This window comes from Dendrobium catenatum, unplaced genomic scaffold (assembly GCF_001605985.2).
Source record: "Dendrobium catenatum unplaced genomic scaffold, ASM160598v2 fragScaff_scaffold_156, whole genome shotgun sequence".
Classification (NCBI taxonomy): Eukaryota; Viridiplantae; Streptophyta; class Magnoliopsida; order Asparagales; family Orchidaceae; genus Dendrobium; species Dendrobium catenatum.
In genome coordinates, this window is record NW_021318618.1 from 2825738 (window position 1) to 2840305 (window position 14568).

Sequence of the window (14568 nt, forward strand, 5' to 3'; positions counted from 1 at the left end):
CAAAAAATTCAATCCCCATTTCATCCTCAGAGCATTACAAATTTGAGTAAAAGAAACCTTCTTCGCATCATATAAGTCAACACATTTTCAACATCAACTTTATGTAAACACTCCATATAATATGACCCACCCCCTTCTCATATATTCTACAATCCTACTCATCAACTCCTCTTTTATTTAAGATGAGCGCCCCTTCCAACATCCATAAATTCATCATTTTTGAACACATTATCTTATGTGACATATTATATACTTGAATAGATGTACATGAAAATGGTGGACCTATGCTAATTTGGTAGGATACACAGCCTAAAGATGGTGTTTATAATGTTTACATTAAGGTAGGTGTTTGGGCGACGAAAATTTGTCAAACCAGTAATGCTATAGAGTTCAAATCCGACAGTCTGAAAATCCATGGATGTCGGCCTCCATCACTTCTAGAGTTCTGACTGGCAAATTCATTTAAACACTCACATTTCATGTCAGACTCAATACTCTATAGCACTGCACTTGTTGAATTTGGGGATATTGGGTGCACAACTCTTTAAAATAAACGCCCCAGTACATAAACTAGTATAACATCATACACATGAAATTAGATCAAAGATAGACATGAATAGAAAATTTTATCCAAATCACACTGATACAACACATTGAAGATGATAGAGACATGTGTGTGGACGATGTGGCTCAAATCTTGCAAAAGTACATGCCTACCTTTCCTTCCACTGTTAGACAGAAAGGTTCCTTCCGCTTCATCAACGTATTGTGGAGGTGGAAAATAATTGAAGCTGTCGCATTGGTGGAGGATACGTTGAACGTGGAGAGGAAGCTGAGATTGGGGGTTTGGCTTTTCTCTTGAGAAGGAGAGAGGACGAAAGAGGATACTTGCTAGCAAGAGGGATATTTAGCAATTATCAAATAGGTTGATTAAGAGAATTTGGCCAGAGCAGTTGTATTGCCTATCAAAGGCAATTGCCTGCAAGAAAATGTGACTTGTCCAAGTTGGTCAAATCAAGTAGTCATCTCAAGTGTGCATCAGGGAACTCTTAAAGATTATTTCATGTAGAAGAGAGACACTAGCATCGATCAAACACATTATATATATATAAGTTTTATATTCATGTCTACTAGTATGCATAATTATAGAAATATATTTTAATGTTTATCTCAGATGAAATTACTCTCTTATCGAAGACCGTAGTGAATGAAATTGATTCAAACTAGTTTGAATTTGACCTTTTGTTGAAACGTCTCTTCTCATTCACATGATGAATGTCTTGTCAAGTTTACCACAATCAAGTTAAGTTGTGAAATATTCTTCTTCTTCTTCAAACATTGCCACTCTCATCAATTCATTTGGCAAGTGTTAACCTCCATATAAGTGTCACTACTAATGCAAATAAAGGTAACCTTGCATATATATATATATATATATATTAAAGTCCCATCCCTTATCTGACCAAATCAAATCATTGTGACTGCTATCCAAATCTATGTCCCAACTGCCCATATCCTTGCACGATGGACCATTTGCAAATGGTTGAACCCCATTTATGTTATTTTCATTTCATCTCCCAGTCAATACAAATGTCACACCTTGCTCTGAATGCCCTCATATCACTACTACTCTTCCTCTCCATCTCAACAACACGCAATAGCACAAAACGTAACCCTTATTGTAAAAAAGCATGATAATAGTATAAATTGTGAAAAACAATAAAAAGAAAAAGTCTCATGAACTCTTAAAAATGAGTGATGCTCTTAAATTTTATTGATTAAAGAATATATAAAAGTTTGAAGTTACATTTTTTTTTTTAAATAAAGATTATATACAAGTTTAAACTTACATTTTTATAGACTTACACCAACAAAAAAATAAAATAAAAAGTACATTAGCAGTTATAAGGGATTGAAGCCTATTTCCTAGAAGATCTAATCCTAGAACGCCTTTAACCGCTTCCCGACTTTAACAGCCTACTCTTTCAGGGACCTGCACAAATTAATAAGAGGCATTCATATACAAAAAATGGCACTGCAAATATGAAGTAAAAATAAAAATTTTAAAAAAGTCATACCTGAGCTGAAGGCTTCTGTAAAAGATAGAAGTCATAGGGTTGCACTAATTGTCTAATTTGCAAGACCCAAAGAATTAGCTTCACAAGTGGTTATACAGTCATTGCTCAACTTGCATAGTTTCAAATAAAAAGAATCAAGTGGTTACAAGAGTGGAAGAAATTTAAATCAATAATGATGATAAAAGGGAATAAAATTGGCAATATTATCTACTATCATCAAGCTACAAATTGATGTGTCAAGAATCTGAATCTAAAACACTATTTCACTTTCCTACGTATCCCCCCTACTTGACTGAAGTAAACTTGCCAATCACATTAATGTCTATGAGTACATTTGAAGATTTACAAAGACGAGCAACAAGCATAAAACCCAAGTAAGCTTTCGAATATCTGCAATGTGAAATCATTAGTGTGACATCCATTAAGACGTTTAGAGATCCGCAGAGTCAACTAGCATGCAACACATGCGTACCACATCTATTAGGGGGGGCATTTGTTGACCTCTATATAAGTGTCACTACTAATGCAAATAGAGATGATTAAGACCAATGACTGTTGGCAGGCATGACGAAGCACAAAATTGCACAAATGACATCCAATCATATAATGAATTTCTCCATTGCACTCAAAACAACAAAATTGCCCATGAAAGGACCCCTCGTCGTGGAATTGAGCAAATGCGATCAAAATCGACATACTATGAACGCTACATTGCTCGACATTTAGGGTTGAATGTCATTTTTTACAAAACGAACTTCACCATTACCTCCGTAATGTCAAAAATGCTTAAAAAAGACTAATATTAATTGGTTCATTGCATGGGTGCAAGTGCAAAATTGGCACATGCTTCAAGATAACAACACACAAATCGAGATGCATGAATAATGAGGAATTGCACATGGGATCAATTAGCATATCATATTTTTAATGTACCATATATCTATAATTCAATAAATATAAAGCATTTTCTCTAAATCTATAATTTAGAAGTTATTGAACTTGATGATATTCAAGTAGATGTGTGGAAAACTTAGAGATGAATGATTTTCTTGACTTATGAAACTTTTTAATATTATTTTGCCCACTACAAAAGATGTAAGATGAATGGAAAAGAGCGCGTTGATTCCTATTTTTAAGAATAAAGGTGATCCACAAGAGTGTGCAATTGTAGAGGAATTAAGTTAATGTGTCATACTTTAATACTATGGGAGAGAGTTATTGAGCAGAGGTTACGATGTAATACTAATGTTTCTCAAAATCAATTTTAATTCATGCTGGATAGGCCTAACTATGGAGCTATACATTTTTTGAGAGGTTTGATTGAGAAGTATAGAGAGAATAAAGAGGATATACATATGATATTTATTGATTTCGAGAAAGCATATGACAAAGTTCCAATAGAAGTGCTATGTAGAAATCTAGAAAAGAAATAGGTTAACAATGCTTATAGTCAAGCCATTAAGGATATGTATGCAAGAGCTGTTACTTGTGTTCAAAAACAAGGTGGTTTGACCAAGTATTTTTCTATTTTAGATGTGGATTACATCAAGATATATTGCTTTGGTTTATTCTAATAAAGGTAAAGGTAGACCTACATACACTTAGAAAATTAGAAAGGATCATTTTATGAGAATTTGACTCTTAACAAGATGCAATGGAGAAAAAATATTCATGCAGCCGACCCCACGTAGTGGGATAAAGGCTTGATGTTGTTGTTGTACATCTATTGAAAATGCATATAATATATTCAGTATTGTTCTACTAATCTCGAACCTTTGCATTCTAAAATGTCCTTTATGGTTCAAAGTTTCCATGAACCATCTAATCTTCATCACACGAGCAGATAGAAATCTACTTAAATGCAAGCACACACACATAAAACATTATACACGTGACGCAATATTTTGACTGAGAACAGTCACACATACAAATAAAACATTATGCTAACCCCACAACAACAGAAAATGACAGTTGAATATCATTCCAATAATTGCAATTAAAAAAAGAGTAAATATTGAATAACCAAACAGGCATGAAGGATGTTATAGTTCTCAAATAAGCAAATAAATCCTTACCTTACGAGTATGAAGGTGGTTCAGAAAATGAAGCCAACGCAATTGGAGTACGTAGATCATCTGCTAAAGATTTTTTTAAATCAAATCGAAATTTGTTTATGCAATCTACAATATATTTTGGTACATAGTCCTTCAGGTTTTCCCCATTAAATTGGTTCAATGAGATGTCACAATTACATATAGTCTGCAAAAAAAAAATATCAAACAATTAGAAGTTGAGCATGCAGCAAAAAATAGCTAACAATGTAGCTTTATGCCTCATAGATATAGTACAATCGATCGGATGCTATCTCTAGCTGTGCAATAAAATAACTGATTGTCGACCTGTAGTGAGTGCCAATTAAGAAGAGCCTTAAAGCCAATGGATGATACACGTCTATGACCTGAGATGTTTTTTAAGATATCAAAAACCTAGCGGAAAAGGTTGGCAAAAGCAAAATATGTTACAGTGAGGGGTAGCAAGGGTTTATTTCCCATATAATATTTAAACTTAAACCAGAGTAGGAGAATTTTACAGAAAACAACATAATTTGACTTATCATCAAGATAATTTAACGAGTATACATACAAAAATATCATTCCACTAATGGTAATTAATTTATTTGCATATGTATGAAACAACCAATTTCCAACATCGGTTAAAGTATAGGCTTACCTGGCGTATTGTGACAAAATTACCAAGTGATTTCGACATTTTTTCAGATCCAACATCAACAAAGCCATTATGGACCCAATAGCTTACATTGCTTTCTTTACATGCAGCGCAACTCTGAGCAATTTCATTCTCGTGGTGAGGGAAAACAAGGTCCATCCCACCACCATGTATATCAAACGAATAACCAAGATAAGTTGCACTCATTGCACTGCATTCAATATGCCATCCTGGCCTTCCTGGTCCCCAAGGACTCTCCCAAAATGGTTCCCCAGCCTTTGAAGCCTGTAACCGCCAAAATTAAAAGATATATATTGACAAAAAAATGGAGGATACAAACAATAACAGGTTATAAGTTTATTTTACTTTCCACAAAGCAAAATCAGCAGGATTTTTCTTTCTTGAATCTACAGCAACCCTCTGTCCAGGTTGATTATCCTCCAATCTCCTACCAGACAATTGGCCATATGAGGGATATTTGTCAACAGAGAAATAGACGTCGCCATCAATGCTGTAGGCAAAACCATTAGCAAGAATCTGTTCAAAAAGAAAAGTATTGAGTCTTCTTGAGATAAAGTGATGTTGCTAAACCAGAAGCAAAATTCAAGCCTTTCTTTGTATACTAAAACCTCACTATTGAACGTTTTAAAGGAATCATTTAAATATTTAAAAACTACTTTGAATTTATGAGCACATAATGTCATAGACTGTCATTTCAATAAATCTCTCTTCCAAGCTCAAATAAATCAAATGTACAGCGTAAACACAGATTTAACCAAGACTAAAATTATAAAATGAGTCATTAAAAATGGGTACTTATGATAAAAAATTATGGCAAAAGTTATTTAAAAAAAAAAAACCTAATTTGCCAATAAAAATACCAAGGAAATCAGTTGTTTTGCTTTTAAATAACAACAAACAACAAAATTTTAATTTCTGCAAAAATCATGTAACGAAAATGCTATACTGCCCGTGCACTTACACATTGTTATTACAAAATCATTGACAGCATACCTGCAAAGCATCTTGTTAAGGCGCGTGAGAGTAATGGAGACTATTACTTACATATCATCATAACACAATATTACAAAATGAAGCCCAAGACACTAGTAGGTTTGTAGTAAATTGAAGTACACAGTATAGGTGCAATGCAACTCCACTGGAAAAAGTAAAAAGAACATTCCATTCCACCGTACAAGAATATATTAAGGTATTAAGTAAACTTCCATACCTGCTTAATCATATGTATAATTTGGCTCATATGAGTTGAGACACGTGGTTCGACAGTAGGCGTTAAGCAATGAAGATGAGCCATATCAGACTGAAATTCAGTGCAGTAGCGGTTGCACAAAGTCAAGGGATCCTCCCCCAACTCATTTGCTCTAGCAATGATCTACATAATTCCAAAAGTGCAGAACTCAGGTTTCCTGTCATACATATGCAAGATAGTTGGTATAGAAGGTTGATTATGGAAAATATTGATAAATGGTGTAGCTTCTATAAGAGAAATGACCAAGCTCCTCGTGTAACATAAATCAAGTCCACAGAATCCCAATAATCCATAATAAATATAGAAAACAACTTCCAAAAATGGAATAAAGGGGCATGCAAGTTCACTGCAAGGCAACGATCTCTCAAAGAACAGAAGGATTTGAAAATACAAGCAAAAATATATATGAAATGATAAACTTTGTGTCTGAGAAGCCTCCAAATATAATGATGGAAATGTAGGGATCACAATTCACAACAATATAACTTGATCAAACAATGATATTCTATGTAAATTTTACATCGAAATTCATGCTTTTGAATGGATTTCTGTTGCAAGAAAAGAAATCTACTGTTTGTCAGGTATAAGCTAAGGCATGAGTATGAAAGCAATGGACGCAACATTCTATGAACTACTCACTTATATAGTCACCAATATAAGTAAAATATTTAGCATTTTGTCAAAGAAAAAAGTACATCTTATGTGGCAGGTATCTGCCTTCCAGCTAGGGCCATTTGGATAATGAAAATGCTCTTCTTTTGTCGAACAAACTTTTTGGCTATGGGTGATTTCAAGATTGTGGTGTTGATTAGAATATTTCCTAAATGAAAAGAAATGACAAAAAAAGATTAAAAATAAATTAGTGAGAAATTCCTCAGAAGGAAAAGAAAAGGAATGGAAATAACAGGGTTCAAATAAAAAAAATCAGTACAGGATCAATGGGGACAAGTTCTAATATAGGTAAACCTAATAATCTGGTAATCATGCATGTTTCACCAATGATAAGGAATAAAAAGTTATCATATGTGTGGCAAATAAGCCAGCAGAATTTTTGACACATGCTAAGTTCACAGTAAACATACCCATATCAACTTTGGCGCGCCAAAGTAGAGAAGATCGTTACAATTCATGTTGGTCCAAGGTCACATACTAAGATGCTTAGTTCCTTAGTTTTGATTGTGGCAATAATTTTGATACTAAAAACTTTGTTTAAGTGTTTCATAGATTGTTATGATATATGAAGAAAAACTTCAATATATTTCCACACACTACATGGGTTGTATGTTAAGATCAGATATCGTATTCAAAAAGCATTGTACAATGAAGCTTTATGGATTCACGCTCCACGGAGCTCAAGAAAAAGTGAAAAAAGGATGAATTTATTTTTGGTATTAGATATAATGTTAAACACACGTTTGAATGCATTCTACATACCTCATGCTCATATATAATCTCCCTTCAAGAATTTTTTCACATAGATTTTTTTTTTTCATATTTCCTGTTATAACCTAGACCATTTGGTTCAGGATTTCATGTAAACCGGGCTCTCCTCTCTTCCCGCTCTCTTTCGCGAACCGCGATCAAAAGCTAGTACAGGCCTTTCGCACACAGCCGCAACTCACGAGACCCAACCGACTCCCGCTTTTCTCTTCGCATGCCAGCAGCGCTCCAAGCAACCAAACCGAGCAGATCGTGATCCTCTCTCTCCAAATCACTTGATTCTTTCCATAATTGATTGGATTCGCCTGCCTATAGCATCGCTCTCATGCCATTTAAAGCTAATAGGAAACCTAGGGCAACAAATCCTATTTTATTTTCTCTACTGCAGTAGCCGTCAAACGCTCATTTCTCCTCCTTCGTTTCTTTCTCGCAATAGCAGATCTCGATGAACTCTTCACAAACTCCTCTCCTTCTACAGTGAGTTTACCCTCTCCTTCTCTCTTTCTTCTTCTTATGTTTTTATTCTTTCAATTCTATGGAAATGCTAAATTTTGATTTGTATCAAGTTTTGTATAGCCTTAAATTTCTCGTTGGGGGAGTTTTATCTTGCTTTGGGAAGAATCCATATTTAAGTTAATGTTCGATAGGTCTAATATCTTATTGACTTAATTGTTTAATGTTCAATGTTTATATTTACTTTCAAGTGATGTAAGCATTATATTTTAAGTATTTGATTCCTTTAGTGTTATCGTGAATATTAAAATAGGATTTTTGTTAGTAGGACCTTCGAGTCATTGCCCTCCTAGCTTTTGACGGATTGAATATCTAATAGGCTTGGAGTTCCACGTCGCTCGCCTAGAGATAAGTAATTATATTTATTTTGGGATAGCAGTACCTTTCTTTATTAGGGGCGTTATTCTTGTTTCTTATGCTAGACCTTTAGATATTAGATTGTCCGTCATGTCATTGCAGATTGTTTTATTTGAAGCATATGCTCAAAATGAATTAGAAAGATTCATAAATAGATCATTCTTGATTTATTGCTCATAAACTATTGTATATAAATTTTTATATTTTCATGCACATGGTCTTATTGAATGCAATAAATATTTATGTTGGCAAATCATATCTTAGTATTAAATAACATTTTTCATATTGAAACTATAAAATCTATTGAAAAATGCTTATGAAATTTTTTGGAAAATAATATGCTTTTTTACATTAATGTGTATGTCAGTAGAATCCTATTAATTATTGGCTAGGCAGTCCCGACGAACCCCCAAAGTGATGACTCTATAGAAAATCACTAGATTTCCTTGGGTTGGTGTTCACCTTCCCGGTAATGAGTATTTGATAAATCGACTATTTATATACATATGAATGTGAAATATAAGTGGGCATGAATTAAAAATGATAAATGATTGATAAGTCATTTGAGGTACAAGTATATCGAGTGTGATGCATTTGTAAGTATTGAAATGATTTGGCATTAGTAGCTATTTGACATATACACCAGTATACTAGAATTTGTTGGAGATATGACATATGTCATTGTTACTTTGATATAACAATGATATATTATTACTCCCACTTTTTGGAAATTATGTATGTCCCACTACTTTGTCATTTATGTTTTGATAGATAGGAGTTATTGAGTTTGATTTATCATGCTCACCCGTTGTCTCTTCTTACAATAAATCCTACAGGTCTGTTTAGCAAACCTTCACTTTAAGAGCAAAGTTATCAGCAATAGACTATTTTTTGTATTTTATATTTTGTAGTAGTATATTTTGCTTTTGATTCTGAGGATTGGGTAGTTTTTCTCCTGTCAACCATTCTATTTACATTTATTTGCTTGTATCAATATTATTGTTTGAATGTACTGTCTATTTGAATTTTATTAATGAATTAAAATTTAATCTTCACTTTTTATGATTACTTTAGTGTATATATACTATGTTGTGTCTTGGATATGCATGTTTCTCTTTGTGAGCACAAAACAAGCCTTTATATCCCTTTATCACTTCCCATGTTGTCAGGTGTATCGATTTCCAGACTCGAGGTGTGACATTTCCTACCTTGGCTAAAGTTCTTTTTTAAGCTTCTTAAGTTCCTACATGGCTCTGCTCACCATTTTGAGCATAACTTTTTATACAAAATTCTAAATTATATAAATTTGGATTCTTTGAAAACTATACACCTTATGGATTTCATTTATATATAATTTGATCAATTTTTGCATCCATTTCAATTTAGAATAACATACTGCAAATCTGTCAAAATGTCAAACACCTCCTCGTCCATAAGTCATAATTTTTATCAGAGTAGGGTCGGCTACATGAATCATTTTTCTCCATTATGCCAAGTTAAGAGTTAAATTCTAATTTAAATCTAATAAAAAAATGTTATTTCTTCTAGTTTCTAACCAAGTCTTTTTAAGTCAACCTCTACCTTTCTTAATATAGGCTAAATCTAATACATTTATTCTTTTAACCATATCATCAAAAGACCAATATTTTATGTGAAAAAATCGTCATCTAAGGCGACTCTCTCTAATCTTATCTGCCACTGGAGTTATTCCAACATTTTCACGCATATACTTCTTGTGAAAAACCCAATTTAAAATATTTTCATGTGATTGGAAAGTGACATCTTAAGCTTTCTGAAAATATATAATTTTAATATTTTTGAAAATCTTGTCATCACAATATTCATTTTCTTAAATTTTTATGCACAATTATTTTTGAGTAGACCCAAATAAACTACAATAGTTCCAAATGACTTTTTCAAATTCCTAGCTATCTCTAACATTTTATTCAAGAATGTGACTTATAACTACCGCATTATTGCCCTCCTCTAAGTGTACAACCAGAAAAAAATATTTGCTACAACTTCAAATGAGCAATTCTTGTAAAATCTCTCTATTGTTCCAAAAGCTCACTTACTTCCCTTGCTCTGCTTGCTTCATCAAAAGAGAAAACCTCAAAAGAGAGCCTTCCAAAGCGTATTTTGCATTCAAGTGAAGATCTAAGAAGTGCTCTAGGAGATCAAAATTGTTGCTTGTAAAAGAGACGATTGACACCGATTAATTATTAAATTTCAAGTTCTTATCTCTTTCATTTTATTATTTTATTCATATTTTGCTTGTATTTCTATTTTCTCCAAATTAGGGAAGCACTTGATTTGTGAGGGCTCAATATCCTTGACGTAAGAGTAGGTTTTAAGGCTTGAGAGTTGCCTGCAAAGTTTTGATTTACAGAATGCATAGAAGCTTTGGAAATTCTAACAAGGGTTTTGCTAGGTGGTGGATGGGCCCAACCACTTGAAATTTTTGTGCTTTATTTCTTACAGCTTGCTTTATGCATTTCACTTGCTTATTAGTGGCACAAATTTTAAATTTTCAATCATCACACAATTTACTCACCCTCTTATGTGCCCTACAAAAGTAAAATGAAAGAGGGGCTAAACGTCAATTTCTATCACTTGAGGGTTAAAATTAAAAAAAGTAGGCAAAATGATAAAAATAGCATGCAAATGGCCCTCCTTTTTTGCCAACAATAACAGCTTAGCAAACGTTGTTGTGACAGTTGCAGGCTATAAAGTTAAAATATTCATCAAACCAGACTAATTATGTTTGAAGTTAATTAACTAATCTAGTTACACCTAGGAGAATTCATGTTAGGTCCCGTAGTTTGACCAAAATTGACACTCAAACACTTCCATTTATAAATGCCTCAAATTTTCACCATTTACAACACTAAAATCACTTCTTCCGCAAGTTACGTCTACTCCACGATGATTGGGACAAGTCCATCCTCCATTAATTCAACTATCACAAACTTCTTTTTACGCATATATTGTTTCTACCAGCCACATATCCCATCGCTAGCTGCCTTTCCATCCTTCATACTGTTATACCTTATCCCCTTTCCTTTTTAATGTGCAGCATAGTAAACAAATGTATTGTACGCGTACCGAGCTTTTTTTTTAATACAATTTGCTAAGCTAAGAAACTATATCCTCTACCACTTCAACAATCGAAAACTCCTAGGTTCAACCAATCATATATACCATCACCAATACCATTTCCCTACCATCCTTAACACCGTTATTGATTCTCCCTCTCCCTTTTTTAATGTGTGAGATGCAAAAGACAAGTTCAGTACACTTTACTACCATTTGTCCAATACAAATTGCTCATCAATTTTTACAACTCTCATAGAGTACAACATGACTTAGTGACTAGCATGGTAAAAAAGGACTTAAAGAAAGATTTAATCATTAGCTTATGAACAATAAGGGGTCAAACAACTAAACCAAACAAAAGATTGTTTTGAAACACAAATATCTTTCAAGGAACATTATATTTAACTGATAGTAAATGCTCTTAATCAGCATAATGAAAAAAAAAAACGATGATTCATAAGCCGACCCCAAATAGTTGTGTTAAGGCTAGTGACGATGATTGTATAAATGTGTTTCTCAACTAAAATAGCACCATGATAGCCATATCTAAATCCATTTATATGAAAATTGGCAGGTAATTTAAAAGTTAAGCAAATACTCCATCGCATACTATAAATATGAATGCCATCAATATCATTAGCCTTACCTTAAGCATTTGGAGTTCGTCCTTGTAAACCCTCATTCTCCAATCATTTATCTTGAATTTTGTAGTATGTGTTCAATATATTTATCACAAATTTTAACCATTTTCCCCTTATCAACCATTCTACATTAAGCTTATCTACTCGTTCTATCCGTGAATCTTCTATCCTTGGTTGTTCATAGGCCCAAATCACCTAAGCCTATTCTCCATTAACATAATATCAATAGGCGATAGTCCCAACATCCATAAAATACATCAATCTCTTATATTACATGGGATGCTTTCAAAAATAGTACTTTCAACATGATTAGAATCCCAAAAGTCTAAACACTATTTTAGCATTAAGACAAAAATCTACTAGCCAAATAATGGATTCTATAGAGAAGGTAAAAAAACAAAAGAAATAACGGATACACAGAAAAATAAGTAGAAGGCATGCCATCTTAAGTATATTCTCTTTTTCATTTCACCGCATATTTGTTTTATGAAAAATCTTTCAGCAATATTGGAAGATTGCAGAACCTTTTCCTATTTTGAACATCTATAATGAAAACATGCAGAAATCACAACTAAAAGCCTTGACTAAAACCTTTAAATCTAGAGTAATCTAAAATATAATATTTCTTGTAGAGACTAGTAACTGTTATGCTAAATTATTATCCACAACACAAAAATAACAAAGAGGTGAGTAAATCATCAAATCTATATAATAAGCAAACAAATGCATAAAGGTTCAAAGGATGAATATGAAGCAGCAAGAAGATCTTGGCAATAATTATTAGAGATCTAGAGGGGTTCCACAAGCAAAAAATTGTTCATAAAGATTTTTCCAGTTATAATTAAATAGGTACAAGAGCGATTAAAGACTACAGGACTCACTTTGTCGTCAACATCAGTGAAGTTCCTCACATAAATGACTTCATATTTTAAATGCTTCAAATAACTGTCAAATGAGTTCAAGATAATGAAATGAATAATCCAGCTCTAAAAATAATTAAGACTCATATTGCAACTGCATTGAAACATATCCTCATCAGTAGCACGGCACAAAAATGTCATAATAGCTTTCATATGGTAGTGAAAATAAGTTCATTGCTTAATTTTAAAAAGAGTAATGCTATATAGGCTGAAAGTGGGCATTGATCATTCATTAAATGGGTTGTAATAACGCTATTATCATTTTATACAGTCACGGGTAACAGTCATTGGTAAAAGAAGGCACAATTGTGACAATTTTAGCCCATTCAACAAAAAAATTCAATCCCCATTTCATCCTCAAAGCATTACAGATTTAAATAAAAGAAACCCTCTTCACATCATATAAATCGGCACATTTTCAAAATCAGCTTTATGTAAGCACTCCGTATAATGTGACCTGCCACCTTCTCATATATTCTACTATCCTACTCATCAACTCCTCTTTTATTTAAGATGAACACCCCTTGCCACATTCATAAATTCGTCATTTTTTCAACACATTATCTTATGTGGCATATTATACACAGGAACAGATGTACATGGGAATGGAGGACCTACGCCAATTTGGTAGGATACACAGCCTAAAGATGATGTTGATAATGTTTACAGGTGTTTGAGTGACGAAAATATGCCAAACTAGTAATGCAGCAAACTAGTAATGTTATAGAGTCCAAATCCGACGGTCCGAAAATCAGTGGATGTCCGTCTCCGTCACTTAGAGTTTTGACTGGCGAATTCATTTAAACACTCACATTCGGATCAAAGATGCATTTCAAACTCAATACTCTACAGCACTGCACTTGTTGAATTTGAGGGTATTAGGTGCACTGCCCTTTAAAATAAACGCCCCAGCACATAAACCAGTACAATGGCAGAAAAGTGAAATCAGATCAGAGACATGAATAGAAAATGCCATCCAAACCCCACCGATACAGCACATCGAAGACGACAGAGACGCGCGCGTGGCCGATGTGGCTCAGATTGTAGGCAGTGATCCCGCAAACGTACATGCCCACCTTGCCTTCCATTGTTGGCCGGAAAGGTTCCTTCCGCTTCGTCAACGTATTGTGGAGGTGGAAAACCGTTAAAGCCGCCGCATCGGTGGAAGCTACGTTGGACGTGGAGGAAGGAGAGGAAGCTGATATTGGGGGTTTGGCTTTTCTCTTGAGAAGGAGAGAGGACGGAAGAGGGTACCGCCACCGTGCGAGATAGAGAGAGTGGGAGGCCGACGGCGAGAGAAAGAAGGAATACCGCAGCCACGCCGTGGCTTGCGCCATGGGTGCTTGCTTGGCGTGGCGAGGAGGACCGGCGGACTGCGGCTGAGAAGTGGATAGAGCAAGAATGTGGGGATAGCTTGAATTCGAGTAAATATAGGGGATGAATTGTTGTAAATAAAAGGTTTTTTGTTTTTTGTTTTTTTGTTTTCCTTTTAAATGAGATCTGAGATCTACTGAGACAAATTGATA

At 34.0% G+C, this 14568-nt stretch overlaps 1 protein-coding gene across 4 annotated transcripts; it reads right to left on the reverse strand.

The window, feature by feature from the left end:
- Positions 1-1743: 1743 nt before the first annotated feature.
- On the reverse strand, positions 1744-14471 carry LOC110094037 (cysteine--tRNA ligase, chloroplastic/mitochondrial-like). 4 transcript variants are annotated; one of them, XR_002302807.2, is made up of 8 exons: positions 14030-14470; positions 13004-13067; positions 6037-6198; positions 5172-5342; positions 4809-5090; positions 4154-4337; positions 2079-2130; positions 1744-1993 (listed from the first exon to the last, which is right to left on the reverse strand). XR_002302807.2 is itself a non-coding variant. In XM_020819159.2 (7 exons), the coding sequence occupies exons 1-7, from the start codon at positions 14377-14379 to the stop codon at positions 4310-4312; spliced, it is 1116 nt and encodes a 371-aa protein (XP_020674818.1). In that variant the 5' UTR covers positions 14380-14470; the 3' UTR covers positions 4162-4309. The 4 variants fall into 4 exon arrangements, 2 of the variants coding, with proteins under 2 accessions (XP_020674818.1, XP_028547730.1); XR_002302806.2 differs by having other exon boundaries at positions 2079-2187; XM_020819159.2 differs by lacking the exons at positions 1744-1993; positions 2079-2130 and adding an exon at positions 4478-4536 and having other exon boundaries at positions 4162-4337.
- Between the last annotated feature and the right edge of the window lie 97 nt (positions 14472-14568).

Coding starts and splice junctions, on each gene's coding strand:
- LOC110094037 (XM_028691897.1), bottom strand. CDS start 14,379: ATGGCGCAAGCCACGGCGTGGCTGCGGTATTCCTTCTTTCTCTCGCCG. Junction 5,343..6,036: donor TTATACATATGATTAAGCAG/GTATGGAAGTTT, acceptor CTTTTTGAACAG/ATTCTTGCTAATGGTTTTGC. Junction 5,091..5,171: donor CTGATTTTGCTTTGTGGAAA/GTAAAATAAACT, acceptor TGGCGGTTACAG/GCTTCAAAGGCTGGGGAACC.